Source organism: Aethina tumida, chromosome 2, assembly GCF_024364675.1.
Source record: "Aethina tumida isolate Nest 87 chromosome 2, icAetTumi1.1, whole genome shotgun sequence".
NCBI classification, from domain to species: domain Eukaryota; kingdom Metazoa; phylum Arthropoda; class Insecta; order Coleoptera; family Nitidulidae; genus Aethina; species Aethina tumida.
Window position 1 is genome coordinate 27588291 of NC_065436.1, and position 22479 is coordinate 27610769.

At 32.2% G+C, this 22479-nt stretch overlaps 1 protein-coding gene across 4 annotated transcripts in view; it reads left to right on the plus strand.

The window, feature by feature from the left end:
* Positions 1–22218, plus strand: part of LOC109601328 (breast cancer anti-estrogen resistance protein 1) — a 44310-nt gene extending 22092 nt beyond the window's left edge. For 3 of the 4 annotated variants that reach the window (XM_049963580.1, XM_049963579.1, XM_020017560.2), the window contains exons 3-4: positions 587–712; positions 8753–22218. In XM_049963580.1, coding sequence (XP_049819537.1) covers positions 587–712; positions 8753–10279 — 1653 coding nt within the window. In that variant the 3' untranslated portion in view covers positions 10280–22218. Of the gene's footprint in view, positions 1–586; positions 713–6154; positions 6509–8752 lie in introns of those variants that run through there. The other variant, XM_049963581.1, reaches the window with a different exon arrangement.
* The last annotated feature ends 261 nt before the right edge of the window (positions 22219–22479 follow it).

Here is a 22479-nt window from a genome sequence, read left to right on the forward strand (position 1 = left end):
ATAAGTCTGTAATATACAAAAATGAATGTTGACTTAACAAATTCTGGTAAAAATTGAGGAATAAGTTCCTCTTTGTTAGTCCTGTTTGAGTTGTACTTAGTTTGTACTGTGATGTCTGCACTTAGACATTGCAACAAAAATGTCTTTTAATGAAAATATTTATAAAAATGAACCTCTAACGTAAGAAAATCCCAAAAATGAATGTTAACTTAATAAATTCTGGTAAAAATTGAAGAATTGATTCCCCTTTGTTAGTCCTGTTTGTGTTGTACTTAGTTCCAACAAAAAAGTATTTTGATAAAAATGTTTACAAAAATGAATCGTTAATACCTACACATATATAAATATAAAATTGCTTTTGTTTGTTCGATTTAACGTTAAGTAAATACGTGAAAACCATCACAAAACAACTTCATCAACGCATCAAGAACAACTTGATTAAACACATGTCCAACCAATATCCATCACGAACCAATTCCGTAGGTTACTCGGGTTAAACGATTTTAACAGTGCAGTTAATTAAACAATGATCCATGATTTTTCTGCTCGTGTATTCCGAACGCGAACTAAATTGTTCCATTTTCAGGGTATTTGCCCGGCCAACAGACTGAGACTAATCCCTGGCGTTTTCGAGGACACGGGCCAATCTTACGACATCAATTTCTTGCAGAAACAAGGAATCAGGAGAAGTTGGCACATTCAACCCAATCAGGTAAAATTGCGTGTGTTGTCTCTGTCGTATTCCTTTACTGATTTTATTATTTCATGCTTACGATAATAATGTTCAATGAACTCCCGTTCTTATTATAGAAGCGATTGTGGCCGTTTTTTCACTGATATTGTTAATATTTGTTGTTCGATAGATTTCCAAGAACGAGTCTGCAAAAATTTCAAACGCAGATTAGAAGAGGATGTTTGCAATGAGTGAATGAATGAATGACGTAGAAATTTTTTTACTTAAATTGAACCTGCCCAATTACATTATCATACGGCCTTCCATACTGATCACCATAACCGCAGAAGGTCGGCGCCACTTTTACCTTTGCGTCCTTGATTTATTTTCAGTCCTATCTTGTGATTTTTTATTGTGAAGCTAAGATTGATTTACGGAAACGATTCTTTTGTGGGAATGGTCAGCCCTCGGGTCAACAAAACCACCCGCGGTCATCTTTTCTCTAGGCCGTTAGGCACAGATTTATCGCCAGGTTAAAGGAAACGTCCGATTGGATTTATAGTATGCAAGGGGAAACGGGATGTAATAGATCATGAAATAAATATTGCGGGGGTGTTAAAATTATTCTTCTCCGCGTTGAAAGTATTAAATACAACAACTTAGTCTTGCGACTGTGGTGTCAAAGGCTGTTTTGGGTCGCCATATTCGAAAATGGCCACAAAAGACTCTCTATGTTAAATTTGCTGCGTGGAGGTATTTTGAAAGAACTGTTTCTTAGTTTTTGGGGAAGAAAACTACGAAAAACTCAAGAATTTCTTGAGAACCGAACCATGTCTCTCAAAATTCTCTTCTTGTACTTCCATTTAAATTTTATCCTCGAAAATTTGGATGAGGTGTGCGACGAGGAAGGAGATAGGTTCTACCAGAATATCCTAACCATGGAGTAACGATACCAAGGCAGCAATGACGTGAGATCGCGAAAATCCACATTTACTACAAAAGATTTAGTATAAAGTCTATTGTTATAAATAAAACTAGTTATTCTTGAATTTTATTTCTTGATTTGAACTTTAATCATAATTTATGTACAAAATTTAGCAGAAAATTAAAATAACTCAAAGACCAAATGTGATGGAAAGTTTTTTTAAACTAGCTTTCTAAATTCGTAATTAGAATACTTTAAATACCCCCGCAGACCCGTTACAACATCAGTCGCAATTTATTTCTTCTTATTTGTTGAGTAAGGCTATTATTGGGCAGAAAATAAAGATAAATAAACACTGGCATTGTACGATTTGAATTCTTTAACTGTAAATGGTGTTGGTTGACAAGCAAATACAACATCCAAATAAGCAATAATTCGAAAGTCAAGGACAAAATTCAGGTATTATAATTTTGTTTTGTTAAGCTAATAGCGTTCACATGATGAAAACGGTAATGATAATTTTATGGTTGATGATGTCACACTTCTACGAAACGATTTTTCATATTTTTTTTTGCAGAAAATTGCAATTTTCTTATCAGAATTTTATTACTTACAGTTAAAATTAGCTGACATTGCTATCCTAAGACATAGGAACCATAAAATACACAAATGCTTGTGTACTGATAAAGAGGAAACAACCATCAATGAATAAACACAATTATTTATTTTACAAACAAATATGTTCTATTAATAAATACTCACATCAAAAGTAAGTGTGAAGACAAACGTCATCGTTCCAGATGGTCTTCGAAAAACTCAAACAGGAAATTCGAAAACGTTAGAGGAAAATATTGAATTACTATATAATGTCGTCAAACCAAAAAAAAAAGCTCGATTAAACCTCGATATGTTGGAACTATCCGTGTGAAAAAAGTAAACTAGATAATAATCACGAAGGTATTCCAATTTAATAATCTGGGATTTCAGAATAGATAATAGTGTCATAAAATTAATGCATTTATAAAAACTAATGACTGTCTACATTTTTAAACTAACCCGTTCATTTTTTCTGTATACCTGTTTGATACTACATCGTTAAGATTGAAAGTGGGGAAAAAATACTACTTGTCTGTAATTAAAATGCGTTTTATATGGAGGATTATTTCTCACAATTAGTTCCAACTACTTGGAAATGTGGAATAGATGTTTCTAATAAAGTTATTAAGTGGAAGCACAAGATCAGTCCAACTATGTGGATTAAGTTTATAATTTGTTAAAATTATTGTCCATCTTCTGGCTGAACCATTATGAATAAATAATTTTATGTACGGTGAAAATAATTGGTTATATTTCTACCAAGGCCCTTTAATGGACACTCGCTGTGAATATAAGGGACGTATTCACAGTTTTATGGACACTAAACCAAGATTTAATTAGCCTTTTTAATTTTATACTCGTGCTGGGGTCCAAACTCCATTAAGCTTAACACAATTTGACTCACCGAAGCTAAAAGAATTTTTAATTTTTTTTTCGTGTTAAAATTTTCAAGTGCGCCACTGCGTTAGCGCAAAATAACACTCGCACACACTGGCCATATTTAGCAATTACAAAACTTGCAATACCAGTTCGCGGTGTACTTAGTTCACTTTATATATTTAGGACGCGGCGTAAAAATGAACGACGACGAACGACGACCACGCTAAAGAAACGGGTGGCACAAAGGACATATTCACACGTAGACGCCGCGTATATTAAATCATCTCACGCCCTAACAAGGGTTGTGGTGTTATCGACCAGGATCGTTGGAAAATCACGGGCACCGTGAGACGTCTCACATAATAGACGGCCGTCAACTTTTTAATTCAGCCATTGTGCGAGCCGTAAAAATCTATCGAAATATGTAATTTATGTAAATGGAAAGTGGTTGGTCCACAAGGAACGATTTGGAGGATTTATAGGCTGATGACAGTCATTTTTTGTGGTTGTACAACACGTGTGTGTTTGATTTATTAAGAATTTTCTTACTTTTAAGCTTGGAAATAATTTTTAATATAAACTAGCTATTTTCTATATCACGTACTGTTAAATTTTTTGATAAGAGATGGACTACACTGTTTTCTACCAGCAATTTTAGAAATATATCTATTTTCATTTTCATTTCAAGTTTTAGATTTCTAGGAAAAAATAATTTCCAAATTAAATTATTAGAAATTTATATTTTTTATTTTAAGTTTTTTAGAAAAAGTAAATCTTATAATTTAACAGAAGATCACATGGTGTAAAATTTACTTAATAATAAAAATTACTTAATAAAAAAGAACAACTGATTTTCAATTAAAAATATTGGAAATTTATATTTTTTATTTTATTATTTTTAATTTCAAGTTTTTGGTAAAAAGTGATTCTAGTAATTTAACAGAATATCATATATGATACAAGTACTTGAGAAAAAAAGGAAGAAATGGTTTCTAATTAAAAATATTGAAAATTTGTATTTTTTGTTTTATAACATCTAATTTTAAGTTTTTAACCAGTATAAATCCAGTAATTTGACAGAAGATTACATGTTATAAAACTGACTTGACAAGAAAAAGGAAAAACTGATTCTCAATTTACAATATTGGAAATTTATACTTTTTATTATATTTTACTTGACAAGAAAAGAAAAATCTGATTTCAAATTTAAAATATTGGAAATTTATATTTTATTATATTTAATTTTAAGTTTTTGAATCCACTAATTTAACACCAAATCACAGATTATAAAATTTACTTAACAAGAAAAATGTGTAACTGATTTTCAATTAAAAATATTGGAAATTTATATTATTTGTTTTATTTTGCTTAATTTCAAATTTTTGATAAAAATAATTACAAGTAATTTAACAGTTGATCACATGTTGTAATATACACTTGAGAAAGAGAAAAGAAAAACTTATATACAATTTAAAAATATTGGAAATTTGTATTTTTTATTTTATTACATATAATGTCAAGTTAAAGTAAATCTACTAATTTATCAGAAGAACACAGATTTCCTATTAAAAATATTAGAAATTTAAATATTTTTTATTATATTTAATTTTAAATTTTTGATAAAAAATAATTCAAGTAATTTAACAGAAGATTGCATGTTGTAAAATTTATTTTTTATTTGTAAAGGAAAAACTGATGTACGATTTAAAATATTGGAAATTTATATTGTTTATTTTATTGTATTTAATTTCAATTTTTTGACAAAAAGTAATTCAGTAATTTAACAGAAGATTATATGTGATTTGACAAAAGAAAGGAAAAATTGATTTTCCATTAAAAATATAGGAAATTTATATTTTTTGTTTTATTATATTTAATTTCAAGTTTTAGAAAAAAGTAAGTAACGTAAAGTATTTTAACAGCAGATTATATGTTATAAAATTTATTTGACAAAAAACGAAAAACCATTTTCCAATTAAAAAAATTAGAAATTTATATTTTTTTATTTTAATATATTTAATTAAAGTTTAGAGTTTAGTCAAGTTTTTGATAAAAAGTGATTTAACACGAGAAAAAAGTTACTTGAAAAAGAAAAAAAAATTAGATTTCTTTCTCAAACATAATTCCTCTACTTGATGATAATAAATATCAACCAAAATAAAAAATTTAATTAATCCCTCGGAATTCCATTGTATAGTGCATGTGGTTTTTATCATAAATAAAAAGGTATACCACATTCACATAATATAAATAGTAATTATTTCTTCTCATTTCTATTTTAAGACACCTACACACACACGATTAATGAATGTAAGGTCGATTGAACAACGACATTACAATAAACAATGCGTACATTTCTATGCCGACCGTCATGAATCATCGACGGAATTGTATCTAGCAAGACTCCGGGGTTAACTGTTTAAGTGAACACGAAGAATAAAATTAATATGGCAGAAGCTCGTTCTAAGAACGGCTATTACTCAACGAGGATGTGTATTTAATTAATCTTCACTTCCTTATACCAACCACAATCCCATTCGAATGGAACAGAACGGAATTAAAAAGAAAACTCAAGAGAAATGGCAGTCTGATATAGTATCCTTTATGCTGGAAATTGAAAAACGTATTTTGAAAGGGACGTAATAAATTGGCTTTTACTGGAACTTGTGCAGGGGTTTCGCTATAAATTGTGCCGCCGGTCATTCCAGGTACGCTATATTTAGTAGCTCCCCGGCTTTTTCCCAGGCACGTGTTATCAGTTTTCCAGACATATTGTCCGGATTAGTTGCGGAGGCAGCAGCCTCCTACTTGCATAGTAACGGGCGAAACCATTTCCATCCGGGATACGCGATTCCCCACCTGTAAAACTGTTGGGCCATACCGATATTGTCGGGCGGATGTCTGGAAGGTTCCAGATTGGAATTAGCGGGAGTCTGGAAACTGGGTGTGGACCAGAGAAAACAAAGGGTTGCAGTTGGGGAATATTTGTATATTTTTGGGGAATTATTTCTTTGGAATTCACAAATAATCAAGTTTGGACAGCTTAATAATAATCAGTGCTTGATTCAAATTTTCTTTCTGATGAGATTCAGAGCTTTTTGATGATGCATACAACAAATTTTCGATTATTTTGAGATGCCAACTCGGAGAGGACCTACCCTACGGTGCGAGCTGGGGGAAAAGTGCCGGGGGTAACCATGGCGACGCCGTAACGAATGTTCCAGAGTCTCTGGATCGATCGGACTAGACCACTGTCGAATGCTCCTCCCGCATTTCGCCCATTCCCACCTAGACTGCAACTGAAAGTGCACGCGTTTTTGCACTCCGTGTTCCACAAAGTCATTCTGCAATAATTCCAAAAAACCAGTTCAACCTAGTTATTTGTGATTGTCGATTTCGTTTATTGCCCCCGTTTTTGAAATAGCCGAGGAAACGTAAGAGAATTGGATGTTAGTCAATGTGTTTTTGTTCTGTTTCTGTGACATGTCACACAAATCCACACAGCATGTACTCTATCAAACGATGTCGATCGCTTTTCGTTTCTCTCTTCCTGTTTTATACACTTTTAGATGTAGATAGCTTTTGTTGGCCACCTACTCATTGCTCATTTAATGTGCGTTAATCGACATTTCATAATTGGCACTAATTAAAAGTGTGGCGAAACAAGCTTTCAAATGCGAATTCAGCAATATCAGAAGTAGTTATTTCGCAAAAAAATTTACGGGTTGCCTTCAGCATTATTGACATTTGATCCGCCCGAATTCATGCGCAGAATTCGTCAGCACAAAACGGGAGATCCTGCAGCATCCGACGCAAAAACTGGAATGACGCTACCCTCCCTTCATCGGCTAGCGGTTCCACAAAGAGCCTCTTCACTCCGGATCGACTTGCAGTTATTTATTTGCGATGTCTGGCGCCCCAACGTTTTACATTTACAGTCCGTGCTCGATATCACATGCCCGTCTTTCGTAACCGGAAACTCCCTTATATTTTATTTTTCCATCTCGGTTACGCGAAGGATGCCACCGAGTTCGTTGACGTCGATTTTGTTTTTAATTGAATTTCGTGTGCCTTGTTGCGTACAAATACGACTATCTACGATAGCCGGACTGAAAGAAATCAATAACCGGTGACTGTCGGTGGCATGTTTAATCTTCCGCCTTATCTTGTTTTGATTTTTAATAACTGCTTACAAAATTTAATTAAAACGTCCGTCCGATACCGAATAATTAAACACAATTTCAATTTGTAACTACCGTCGAAAAGGCTCCCGTCAATCCTGATAGCACGGTGCCGTCGATAAAATTTACATAAATTTTGAACAGATACAATCGGGTGTCATTCGTATTGAACGACCACGATACAATCTTGAACATGCTAATCTGTAATTCAAATTGGGTGTGCGGCAGACGCGCCAGATCTGGATATTGAGTTATTTAGTTGCACGATCAATTCATAAAAGCCACAAAGTGTTTACTGATTCATTGCTGTTGTGCCTGTTTACAAATATTCTCAACAAGTCCACACCCCATGAAACTATTGATTGTTTCTATTTACTGACGGCCTTATAATATGATAATCTTTATAATTCAGTTGGAAATATAATTTATTTATTTATGTTTAAGAAAACGCATATCAAAGATTAAATAAAGCCTTTTATTGACAACTTTAATATAAAATAATATTTATTAATTTAGTTTCAAACAGAACATGATGATTATGTATTATTATGTACTTAAGATACAGAAACATTTATTTATTATCAAAGAGGAACATAACAAACTTGTGTACTTATTAAAAATTAATTAATTATTTTAATTTGAAAATGTATGTGGATTAATGGACGAGATTCGTGTATTCTGTGTTGTCTATCGAGAATTCATGGACAGGGGCCACCATGGAAACATTTTGTAGTTAGGCAATACAGATAACAACTTATATAGGCCTATTGTAATTTCACAATTTTTTTAATTTTTATACTAATTTCCTTTTGATTTTTACCATTTGTAGAGTGATTTATACTTTGACCCTCTATTATTTTTAGTTACAATAGATAGAAAAAAGAAAGGCGTATCTCTGAATTTTTACGAAATATGTTAAAAACAATATGAAACATTATTAAAAATTCATATTATTTTTGTATCTCTTATAATGTACTTGTACTTTTTTATTATTTATTTTGTTTCTGATACAGGTGATTAAAATTTGATAACAGGTATAAAACGTCCAATAATGAAGAAAATAAAAATAAAATTGTGTTCAAGTTTTTTTGAATAAATACGGGCTTTCAACTTTAAATTTATTTACTTTTTTTTTCATATTTTTGGAACCTTTTGTCTAATCATATTTAAGCTTGGAACGTATAATCTTAAAATATATACTTATAATTCGATGTAATTTTTCCCAATGATACAGTAACATAGATTCTGCTAAATTTTACTCTTTCTTACCCTATTTCTTACACTGCTGAATATTTTTTAAAACTTTTCATGTTTTCAGGATTGTATGGAAATCATTTTAACAGTTTAAACATTAAAACAGAAATATCTAAATTTTCTAGCTAAAAAGAAATTGTTTAATGTTAAATTATATTGAATCGAGTTGTTCTTTTGGATTCTCCACATTTTAATTGCCGATTCGCATAGAGAATGTGTAGTAAAAATGTGTTCTTATTTTAGGTCGTCACCCCGAAGAAATTCAACGATGTTTACCTATACGACATGCCCCCCCGCAGCAGCCCCCTGCCGGTCGCGTCGCCTAGTCCCGGCCTGAGCCCAGGGCTTAGCCCCCGGGATCAGTGCGGGGACTACGACGTGCCGCCGCGTGCAATTCCAGTAAGCAACGAGAACTTTCGCAACTGTCCGCGATGTTCGCCGGCTCCGTCGTGCGCTTCGCCCGTCAACCGTGATTTCGGCGAGGCGTACGACGTACCGCGACCCCTGCACAACAATCCCCTCACCCTGACCCCATCCAGTTCGGCCAGCTCGCTCACCGCGGATTCTTTAAGTTCATCAAACCGCAGCAGCCTGGCCAACATGCCCGACTACGACGTGCCCAAGCCGCACAATCGCACCGTGCTAAACAACCACCACCAGATCTACGACGTGCCGCCATCGCATCCGCCGAAGGAGCTGCCGTTGGAGATCAATTCCGCACTTGAGAACCTGGAGAGACTACAGACTGACACGACCAGCGCCATTTCGAAGCTCCTCGGTTTCGTGGGGCCTCAATGGCGGAGTCACGACAAACTGGAATCCAACATGATGGAGATCAAACTTGCGATTATGCGGCTCAAGACGTCGCTACACGACCTTGCGGAGTTCGGCGAGGGCACGCTGGGCAACGCAGCTAGAGCTTCCGACAAGAATTTGGCGGGCAAACTGACGCCCCTTGTGTTGGCCCTGAAAAAGTCCGACAGTCTGGTTCAGGAGGCATGTAGACAATTGAACAAGCAGAACTGGTCGGTGGACGTCCTATCCCGCAGCGAAGCTGACGACAAGTGTCACAAGCCCGACGAACTGGAACAACTGGTGGCCTGCTCCAGGGCCCTAACAGAAGATATCCGACAGATAGCGTCGTTCATCCAGGGCAACGGAACACTACTGTTCAAACGTGAGTCTGGCAACAACATAGAATGGTCCGACGAACACGATTACGTCAGCCTAGAATCTAAAGAAACCACCAACAAAAACCGAATAGACATACTGAACGACCTTCCCCAAGAACTGCGAAAGGGTTTCAACAACTGCATCAAGAATGCGGACGACCTCGCCTTCGACGAGAAGTCCACAGAACTGGCATCCGACGACAAACAACTTCTGTCGTTCTACGCCGCCCAGTTGGTGACCCATCACGAACACCTGACACAAGCCATCGACGCCTTCTTGGACAGCGTGGAACACAACCAACCCCCGAAGGTGTTCCTGGCTCACGGTAAATTCGTAGTTCTCAGTGCCCACAAGTTGGTGCACATCGGCGACACGGTCCACAGGAACGTGTCCTGCAAGGACATCAAGGAACGATCGCTGAATTGCTCAAACTCCCTGGCGGAAGCTCTCGCCACTAGTGTAAATAAGACGAAGCATGCGGCCTTACAATTTCCATCTGTGACTGCGGTCCAAGAAATGGTCGACTCCATCGTCGATATATCACATATGGCGAAGGATCTTAAGGTATGCTTGGTGCAGGCTGCGGCACCTCTGTAAATTTTCGACTGATTTTACTAAAATATATAACTGATTATTTTTTAATATATAATGTACCACTTGGTTGGTCTCATTTTAATTATTGAGTGTATATAAAATGGATTATTGATAAAAATATTGTATATAAATTATATTTTGTTAAATTATTTCAAGACGCACAAAAAGCAGCTTGGTGTTTTTTCTGAGTTTATCAAAGATTTTGTTATTTATTGCTTTAAACATTGTAAAACAACAGCATGTCATTTATACTATTATATTTTTGAATTTATAATAAATTCATTTAATTTTTTTGATTTGTTTTTTTCTTTTAATTTTTCTTTCAGGGGGACGATTATAATTTTTTTCGCTTTATTAGACATCTCTAACACAAAGTGGTAACGAATATTCTTGAATTCATTGTCCATGAACTTTTCATTATTTGTAATTAAATTTTTGTGAAAATATACATACATGAAATTGAGTTCCATAAATACTCCTAATTGTTATGGAGCAAATTACTTAATTATTTATAATTTCGATATGATTTATTATATCGGGGCCTAGTTTGACTGTAAGAGATAATTTTTTGGAATGTAATTATAAAAGTTTTGGTTCAAGTATCAAATTTTATAATCATTCCTTAATTTAGGGACTCACAATTTGCAGTCTTTAAGCACCCTCAAAAGTAATTTGAAACGTAAGCAAGTTTCACGTTAGCAAAATTTTCGCACGGTTGATGTTGGAAGTGGATAATTTAATGTAACCTGACAGCGTAAGTTGTCGGAATTATAAACTTCTTTAAAATTAACTTGCATCGTGTCGTAATCATATGGGAGGGAAGCAGTGGGTTATGTTTCCATGTCCGATTGGGACCAAAAATTTGTAACACGTAGCAAATACCACCTTAGGAGTTTGTTTGTGAACACTGGTTTGTGTATTGTTTTCATAAAAATATTTTATTTTTAAATGGGTAATGCGGGTCTCTTATGATATTGTCAATTCAACTGAAACTTTAAAATTCCTTATAAAAACGACTAATAGCCACTAGTGCGAATACTATAAGATTTTTAAAAGAAGATTCAGTTGATGTGTTTATAAGGGATGGAATCCCTCCTTGTAAACCACCAATATCATATGAGTTTATTAATTAAATTTAATTTTAATTCATTCAGCTGATATAAATTGGTATCTCGTAAATGTGTATAGTTGTTGCATGTATGTGTATATATAGTAAGTGTATATATTTAGGTAACGGGGGTCTCAAGGAAAGACTGATTCTTAAGATAAAAATTTAAAAGTATGTGTGGTTGCATTCGGAAAACTTAAATTTTTATTATTGAGATGTATTTCTGAGCTCCCCACAGATAGATAGATATAAATTTATATCCCACCATCATAATGTGAATTTCAAGGATAATATTCGGTACCACATTTACAAATATAAATAACACAACCAAATAACATCTATAAATTCATTGCCAGTAATTTTACTGTTGAGGTGTAATGTATATAGGACATGTCTTTAGAATTACAACAGTAGTCTAGTATCTTTGATATTAAATCTTGATTGGGGTTAAATAGACTCATAATTAATATTATGCAGCCTTGTAGACGGCCTACTACAAAATTAAAAGCAATTACCAAAAACAAGAACTAAAGGATGACAAACACAAACTAACATAAGCTGATCAAATACTCAACAATGCATAATTGCGACACTTAGATTGTACTCCTAACAACCTCTAAATCTTAATGTGATAGATTTCAGGGAAATCCAAAACACAGTTTTTCGTTCGTGTTTGATGTAATTTTTTCGTTAAATTTAGGTGTAACACAAACACGAAGTAGATATTATGCAATTAAACGAGCAACATGAGTTCAATCCGGGTAATGATTGCCGCATTTGCCGTTATCTAGTGATAAAATAGATCTTCCACCGCTTTTTCAGTCCGCTTCGTTGTTCAGTGCACTCACTTATATGCCGTTTTAATTTGCCGAATTCAATTTACGTTGGTTAATCAGGGATGTAATCAATTTATTTGTGTAAGTTCGCGGAAAACACAGATTTGACTATTATTCTTAAATTGAAGTTGCTGAAATGTGTATACACTTCCAACTGCGACAGAGTGGGGGATGTGGACCTGCGCATGAGTGGTACCTATTAAAGCACTGCTCATGATCAATGAGCGTCCTTTTTCGAGGATCGAAGTGAGGCTTAAATAGCGCATTGGCAATTAATGTGAGGGTAATCGTTAACTGTTGGTGTAATTTATTTGATTACCTTTATTTAAATCAGGAAGCTTTAACTTAGCAAAAATTTAAATCGCATCTTTTATTGGTCATGCACACGTTGTATATTTATGGCAAAAAAATATAACGAGTAAATGATGTTCATTACTATTTCCCTGACAAACTGGCTCTGGCGTCTGTCACAGATGCCAAGAGTGATCTTCGGTAATTTAACTATGTACATTTAAGTTAACTAGTTTACAGTAGTAGTAAGGGGCGAGTACGGGATGTTTAAACAATCGAATGATCTACAGTTCCGAAACACTGCCGAACAATCGATGTGTTTGAACAATCGGAATGATTGGTCGTCGTTAAACCGACCGAACAATCGAGATGTTGGACTCGATCGTCTCGGCTGTACCGCCCTCTTCTCGACTGTCTCAATTCAACTGCCTCGATCCTGCTACGAGACCGTACAATCGAGAACAACCGAGACGTTTGTACGGTCGAGACAATCGGCTATTATCTTCCGTACTGGCCCATCACTAGTTCACAGTTTTCCTTTGATCCAATCGGTTAAAAGATTACATCTTCGTTTTTGATGTAACAGAATTCTAAATTACAACAGATACGCACACTTGCATTGAAACGCATAATATCACTATATTTATAAATAACATAGGCTAATGTTACAACTACCACAGGGTCGATTTTGATTGAAGTATTTTTGGCAATGGTACTTCAATGGACGACATTACTGTCACGGGGTCGCCGTTAATTGAAGTATTTTGGGTAATGATACTTCAATTGGCGATTCCAGGGTTCGTTTGGATTGAAGTATTTGGAGTAGTTGTACTTCAATAGAAGACAGACATTTATTCAGAGTAATGAAAATATTTTCGCAAAGTGTATTTTTACAGTAATTTTATTGTATTACAAAGAATTAAATTAATCATTCGGTTTTAAATTTGGAAGTTATTAATTTGTTATAGGACATGTATTTAAATTTAAATTAACTAGAAAATCGTGTTATCGTTAATAACTTCTAGATTTTCTTAAACGGGTCCGACGTTGTGATTATCAGTTAACATTCAATGTTTGTTTACAAATGTTTTTGATGCATGGCTCCTAAGACAATTGTAAGGAAGAGGTTGATTAATTAATAATTAAAATGTCGCTCCTATAACTTTTGTATTAAAACAATGTCTACCAGACGCGTGAAAATTTTTAGAAGATGACCAAATTGGACTTAAAATTCAATAAATGTAATCTCAAAACTACTTTGTCGTCTAAAAATGGACACCAGAACTCCTGTTTGGTTTGCATGTTTTAATACGTTGAGAATTAACGCACAATGTATAATAATAATAAATGTACAAAAATGTAAAGTTATATTTGCAGTTCAAATTTAAACATGGCTTGAATTGAAACATTTAATGCGATCCATGTTTAAAGGAATAACCGATACGCACAATATTTTCAAATATTGATAAGTGATTTTGTCAATATCTGCATCAGTGAGGTGAATTATTTTAGGTGTTTTTGACCTCACTTTTGAAATATTGAAATTTTTCAAGTAGGGTAAGTTTTCTATTTCGTTATATTGTAGGCGTTAATTTCTGTCATGATTTTAAAAAAGTACTTTTAAAATTACTTTTTACTTCATTAAATTAGGTCTGATGTGATTTACATAAAATTGGAATACTTATTTTCTGTTATACATTTAACATTATACATCATCATAAAATTAAAAGTAGTCCACGCAATTGAAATTCGCACAATTAAATATAAGGATTCATTAAACATTTTTTTTTACATTTTAGCCAACAAAAAGTGTCATTGCTTTGCTAGTAGTTATTAACAATAAAACGATAAATTACCTATATGTAGTTTAGCAAATTAATTTTAAATTGAAAAATCCGTTAACAATGCGCACAATTTTCATGTCTGAATAAACTAAACGCACAAAAGATTAGGGTATGATACGTACAAAATTAATTAGGGAAAAACTTAACCGAGTTACAACAAAAAAATCAACAAACAGGGTTGAGATTTTCAATGGGATTTAAACATCAATTAATAACATTTTAAAAAATTAATAAAATTTCATTCATTTCATTTATTTTTTGAATAACTATGTTTTGGTGTAGTTTATTGGAAAATCTCATTAAAAAATCCACCAATTTAATAAAAAGTGAGCCAACGTTTAAATTTTACTTTCGATTTTTATCTTTTAAAAATTTGTTTTGATATAAGTATTTTTATGTTGATTTGTTGGTTTTTACTTAGAAATTATAACGCACAATTTAAAGCACAAATCAACTGCGGTTAAGTTTTTACAATATATCGCAGTTTCCATAATTATAGTTTAAGAACAAAATAACATTAATCATAATAATAAACACATTGTCGATCGTTGCAATCAATGTGTAAATAACTAAAACTTCACAATAAGACTTATGTCACTCTTAAAACAATGAAACAAAATAATACTAATACTAATAATAATAATAATAATTAACTTGTAAGTCAACATTCTTCCCCTCAAATTGAACGACAAGAAATTTAAACATAACTGTTTAATTCAGATCGCATGGTGCTATGTAAATATGAAATATCTGGACACTACGAAAATTCCCCCTATAACATTCTTTTAACCTTTGAATATCTACCTCAAAATTATTATAATGCCATAATTAAATTTAATTTTAAAATTAAGAACTGGAACTTTGTCACAAAATGTACTGGTTTGATGATGTTTTCCCAAAATTATTTCCAAATGATCCATGATAAAGTTAATATTCTTGTGAATAATAATGTTTTTCATACCAGCACTTTTTGAAAAAAGAAAAATGTCACACTTTGCAGTTGTTTACAAAATTTAATAGTATCAACTCACATCACAAGTACTCGAAAAATTCACCATTCGTATTACTAATAACAAATTAACATATTAAAAAAACTTATTTTGAGTGAAACATCGAAAAATATTGTAAATATTAACTTACAGCTTGGAGAAGTTGAATTATAGCTAATTGTTAATTAAAATTCAGACTTGATTTTTCGTCGCTCAAACGTGTCTCAGAAAAACAGGAGGAAGTGTTGCTTGTAAGATACTTTTTCCAGCATTTTCCTGAGAATCAGTTTGGTTCAATTGAATTGTGTCAAATTCAATGATTTAATTTTTTTTGTTCAAACATTAAAGAGGAAAACAAAATAAAGTTTCTCCTGTAAAGATCTTTTCTCTGCATTTGTCAATGGTGGTCAATAAAGAGAGGTTTGAACAAATTGAATTGGGACATTGAATTTCACACCGTCCAAATGTTTTTCGGAGAAGAAAGTGAATTTTTTCTCCGCACTCCTCTAAAATACTTGTTAACTAAAGATCAGGTTTGATTAAATTTTCCGTCGTCCAAACGTATCTCAGAAAACCACAGAAAGCCTTGATTACTATCTAAGTTTCTCAACATTTTTCTGTGATTCGGTTGGGTCCAACTGAATTGTGTCAAAGTTGTTTATTAAAATTCAAAGTTGTTTGAATTTTTCGTTGTTCAAACATTGTTGAGAGAAATAAGAGAAAGTTTTGCACTTTCACAATGCACAATTTTTTATCTGCATTTCTCTATGGTAGTCAAATAAGAAGTTTGAACTTAATAAAAATTCAAGCTCGATTGAGTTTCTCGTCGTTCAAACGTTTTTCGGAAAAGATGGAGAGCTTTTCTCTGCACTTCTCTAAAATGCCTTTGGCCAACATCTTTCGCAAACTTATTAACTACTTGTCGGATTCAATTAAATTTTCCTTCGTTCAAACGTGTCTCAGAAAAACCAAAGAAAGTCTTCATTATTAAGATATGTTTCTTAGCATTTTTTTGGGATTTAGTTTGGTCCTATTGAATTCTATCACAATTGTCTATTAAAATTCAACGTGAATTGAATTTTTTGTTGTTCAAACATTGCTGAGAGAAACAAGAGAAAGTTTCGCATGTTAAGATTTATTTCTCTGAATTTCTCTTTGGTGGTCGTTAAAAAGAGATTTGAACAACTTGAACTGGAACATAGTTAATAAAAATTCAAGCTCGATTGAATTTTGCGTTGTTCAAAAGTTTTTCGGAGAAGAAAGAGAACTTTCTCTCTGCCCTTCTCTAAAATACATTTGGACAAACAGTTCTTTCGTATATTTGTTAATTAAACATCAGACTTGATTGGATTTTCTGTAGTTCAAATGTGTCTCAGAAAAACCAAAGAAAGTCTTGGTAATTAAGATATTTTTCACAGCATTTTTCTGAGATTCGGTTTGGTCCAATTGAATTCTGTAATAGTGTCTATTAAAATTCAAACTTCATTGAATTTTTCGTTGTTCAAACATTGCTCAGAGAAATAGGAGAAGGTTTCGCATTTAAGATTTTTTCTCTGCATTTCTCTGTGGTGGTCGTTAATAAGAGGTTTGAACAACTTGAACTATGACATCGTTAATAAAAATTCAAGGTTGGTTGAATTTCACATCCTTCAAACGTTTTTCGGAAAAGAAAGGGAACTTTTTCTCTGCGCTTCTCTAAAATCCATTTGGACATGATTTTCCGTATATTTGTTAACTCAAGATTAAATTTTCCTTCGCTCAATCGTTTCTCAGAAAAATCAAAGATAGTCTTGGTTAGTAAGATATTTTTCCTAGTATTTTTCTGAAATTCGGTTTGGTCTAATTGAATTGTATCATAGTTGTCCATTAAAATTCAAAGTTGATTGAATTGTTCGTTGTTCAAACATTGGAGAGAGAAATAACAGAAACTTTTGTTAAGATTTGTTTTCTGTATTTCTCTTGTGGTCGAATAAGGTTTGAACAAAGTGAACTGGAGCATAGTTGTAAAAATTCAAGCTCGATTGAATTTTCCGTGGTTTCAACATTTTTCGCAATAGAAAGATAACTTTCTCCCTACACTTGTTTAAAATGCTTTTGGACAAACAGATCTTTCACATACTTGTTAATTAAAGTTCAGACACGGTTAAATTTTTCGTCATTCAAATGTGTCTCAGAAAAACCAAAGAAAGTCTTGATTAACATGACGTTTTTCTCAGTGTTTTTCTGAGGTTCGGTATGGACTAATTGAACTGTGCCATAGTTATTGCTTAAAATCCAGTTATTCAAATTTTTGTTAGAGTAACAAGAGAAAGTCTCTAAACCTAAGATATTTTCTCTGACTATCCCTGATTTTAAGATGAAATTGGTTTTAAACAAGTTGAACTGTGGAATAGTTTTTATTTAAAATTCAAACTGGATTGATTTCCTCGTCGTTTAAACGTAGGTCGGAGAAGAAAAAGAATATTTTCTCTGCACTTCCCAAAATTGCATTTGGACCAACATAATCCTCTCGTGTACTTGTTAATTCATACCGGATTAAATTTTTTGTCGTTCAAATGTTTCTCGGAGGAAAAGGAGAAACGTTTTTGGAATTTTTCTCTGCATTTCTCTGAGATGCTTGTACATTTCTGCAAATTTTATGTGATGATCGCAAGCTTCTTGTAAATATAATCTTACTGAAAATATGGTTGCCGATTAAAACGATTTCATTTGTGGAACATCTTTAGTTAATGCCCTCTAAATTTTTAACTTGGACACCGTTCTGAAGAGTCCCAATTTTTTTTTTCTAAACATTCATTTGTCTTGGCTCATTTTTCACCATTTTTCTAAGATCATTCCCGTTTTAACATAAATTTCCTTCTCATTATAACTATCGTGGAATGATCGTGATTTTGGGACCAGATGTTTTGATAAACAAGACGTGAACCAACACATATCAGACATGTAACTCTCCCTTATTAATATTTTGTGACACAAACACAAATCGTTTTAATTGAAATATTTGTATATGCTATAGCAATATGTATAAAGTAGGTATAATGAAGTGAATTGCGACAATCAAATGAGTTGGTTCGTAAGTGTCCCACCAACCTCCGCATGGTCGTCGAAATTCATTCGTGTCAAATGCTAATTTACTTCTATTAAACAGCGTTTTGCTACAAAACACAGTAAGTTCCTTTATTTATTAAAAAAGCAAAACGTGACGATGGACTGAAAACTCCGGAAGCGATTTATTCCAATTTGATAATAAGTCGAAGTAAATTGTGTTCGGAGTATTATTTTGCAGTGAAATTAATGCATCAATATCACATGTCCATAAATGTATTAGAATAGTAATTTAGGATAGTCACAATATCAAAACTGTTGTACTAATTTGTCCATACCACCTGAACCTCGTGGATAAAATTATTACAATTTAACCAGTTGGAATGATTTTGTCTGTACCACTACCATATAGACAAAATTAATTCAATTTAACCATTTAGAGTGATGAAACGCAATAGTTAGACATATAATTTTAACTGGCTGCATTTACAAGGGCACCCAGTTTGATTTTTGCAAGTATTTTCGTAAAATATGACACAACACTTGTACGCTAGTCAACATAACACGCACATTTTCAGTGCCTTTCTTTGTATGGTCATTATGTTGATTTGTTTTGATGTCTCATGTCAGTAACGCTTTTCTCGGTTTCTGTCGTGAAGTTTAACAAAAAAAAAACAAGCTACGGCGATATACTAACTTAGCGACACCAAAAGACGAAGAGTAAAGCTACAGGTTACCCGAAACTAAACTCAAATAACATAAAAAGTGACGGCTGTGCAATAGAACGGGCCAAAAACATTTTCATCACCTTAAACCACCCATTTTGAGAAATGTTTTTGGATCAGTTTTATCATGTGAAGCTTATTCGCACTACTTCATAAACTGTAAATAAAATACAATGTAAATAACTTTAGTATTAGTATTTACATAGACTAACGTGTGATGTCTATGATATTTAACTTGAAATTACCACGTAACTGTTAATTAAGGGATGGTCGTGTTACCTCGTTATTTTTAGCAATCCGAAATGTCGGTGGACAAAAACCGATTTTTCCTTCGCGCATTTACTGATGCAAGTTTAGAGATACACTTGATGCACATTCCGTGAACAATAAATCCGTTACAAGAAAACTGTAAAACTGCCAGAAATGACAATTGTAACAATTAAAACCAATCAAGATTTAATTCCATTGAGGTAGGTCACAATGGAGATTCAAAGAAGCAGTTCTGTGATAAGCAGAAAACACTTTTCTTGACTTTAGTTGACCAACAACTTGCTGGCTGTGAGAATTAAAAATACATGTTTCATATCTATTTGGAAGGTAAGGAAAGAGATAAGTTAAAGAAGTTTTCTCAAGAAAACTTTTTATTTATTGAAAATAGTATATTTCGGCTGAGTAGGTCTTAACAGTGAGATATGTAAAGAGGGAATTCCGTTATATAAGGCGGACGAATCGGATATTCTCGGCTTTATGTGAACAATAACTGAGGGCCCTTTTTGTTTTTTTTATTAAATAATATAAATGAGACCAACCACATTTAATGTAATTGTAGAAATCAACAACAGTCCCTTATAGCGACCGAATTACACTACTGATATATTTTTATATATATAGCCATAAAATACATTAGAGTTTGTTTAATAGCAAATTGCATTTAATATTTGTCCAGTTTTAGCTTTGTGCGAGGTCTTCCAAGGAAATTATATTATAGCAAAAGATACATATAAATTCGGTAATTACAAGGGATGTAGAGTTCTGTAGAATAGAGTTGTTGTAAATTTGTATTTTTGAAACATGCACTTTTAGTTACTACTAATTTTCCAAAAATTAGTTCAGACACCAAAAGTGGATGTTTTAAAAGCTATATGCATTTTATGATATCTCGATGTATTACAGTTTAATGTGATATATTTAATACTTTTAAATACATTGGTCATAATTTCATCAAGTACAAATTAAAAATAACCGTTTTAACACCAACTGGTATTGTTTGATATTACATTGCATTACAGTATATAAAATAGAAATTATCTATCGAAATAATCAATATATAGTTTAAGTTTCCACCAAATTGCTACAAAATTTAATTGAGAGGTTGTTTTGCTGATAGGATATGCATGTTTCAAAGTCATTTTACAAAAAAATCATCATCACCAATGTTTCTGACTTGTGTGTTAGTGATTACTGTATATATGACTGTAAATTGGCTAGATTAATAATGATTTTCGATTGTTATTATTCCACCGATTTTATCGAAACTGACGTAATTAACATCTAAAACTGCTGTCATGGATGAGCACAAAATAGAGGAGAACTTGTTTAAAATAATTTTTAGATTTTACCAAAATCATACCCGAAACAACATCTCTAAAGAAAAAAATAATTGTAAAAAAAAATAGGTAAACTTGGTACTGTCGACTAACTTGAATCGAGAGAGCACCGATTTAGGTTACTCGACCCCAAGTTTATTTAAATGAAAATTTAATTGTACGGAGTTTAAATGAACTTGGTTGGGATAGAAACAATTTGGGAGAAGAGCAAAAAATTGTTACTACTTGATACTAGGCTCATATAAGTGTTGCCGTACTAAAGTTGGTATTGAGGTAATCTAAATTAAGTAAGTAAGTAAGTTCAAACTCAAATTTCGCATATTCGAAATACTTTGATTAGGACTAATCAAAAAATGCATCGCCTATATAAGTAAGTAGTAACTGTTTTATACGCTAGTGTTGTTAATTAGCTGGGAATTTTGATTAACTTGGTGTGGTTAAATGCCTTAATTCGTGAACCTTCTCGGGTATCTGAAACTAAGTTTAAATAAATGGATCTTCTATTTAACTTTAAGGCTGGTGTGATATTAAACGATGGCGAAAACTTTTATAGGTAAATATGGCATCACACCTTTTTCAATACTAATATTATAGAGTTAAATAAATCAATTTCAGAATCAAATTAAACTTACGTTGTAAAAAATATTTATCATCAACGAAAACAATTGTTGTAGTTAAAGTAATACAGTCAAGGAAAAAGAATTAAATGTATTACATTAAATATATTCAGCTTCAGATATATTCAAATATTACTTCTAAATGTTTCCATTTGTTTGGAAAGATAATTACCTACAAATATATCGATGGCTGTAATTATCTTTCATTTAAAAATTCATTTTCAATAAACATTTTAATTGATTTATTATTATCATTTAACATTTTAAAGAAAATTTTGTTAAATTAAAAATTAGATTCTAAAATAAACTTAATCAAATTATTTTTTTGGAAAATATTGTAATTTTATATTTATTTATATTTAGGAATTAGTGTTTTTAAATAAATATTAAAAATATATTTAAATTGCTTTTTGCAAATAAAAGTATTTTCCCATACTAATCTAGAAGAATTTAAAATTGATCTATAACGATATGTAACTATTTTGAGGACTGTTATACGTACGAAATATATTTGTATTTAAATTCTGCTTGTAAAAAATCTCAAATGAGCAATTCAAATTTTACAACACAAGGTGTTTTAAAAAAATGATTTACCTTTGGTTATTACTACTATTAAATACTCTTCTAAGACACATGATAACATTTGGAAGTATGAAAAATTTTAAATATAAATGTTTAGAATAGAAATTCATTTCCCTATATACCGTATCAAAGTATTGTAATTTTATTAGAATACTTCCATGTTTATAATTTGTATATAGTATGATTATGTTACATACTTTAGTTTAAGTCCATAGTGTAATATATACTTAGTTATTTATTTTTATATTTACGAAATTAACATTTAAAAAAGTTCCAATAAAATTATGAATACCCAAAATGATGATTTTATTTATCCACCCACAATTATTGGTAAGTATCATAAATGTTCAATGGAAATCAGGACTCAAGAACGAATAAATACACGTACATTTTTAAATTTTTATTGAAAATTAACTTAATAAAAATGTAATTCGTTTACACAAACCAAATTGTTACAAAATTTAATTGAGACAAGGTTGTTTTGCTGTCAGAATGTTCATTTTTCAAAATTATTTTACAAAAAAAATGATCAATGTTTCTGTAATGTGTGATTACTGTA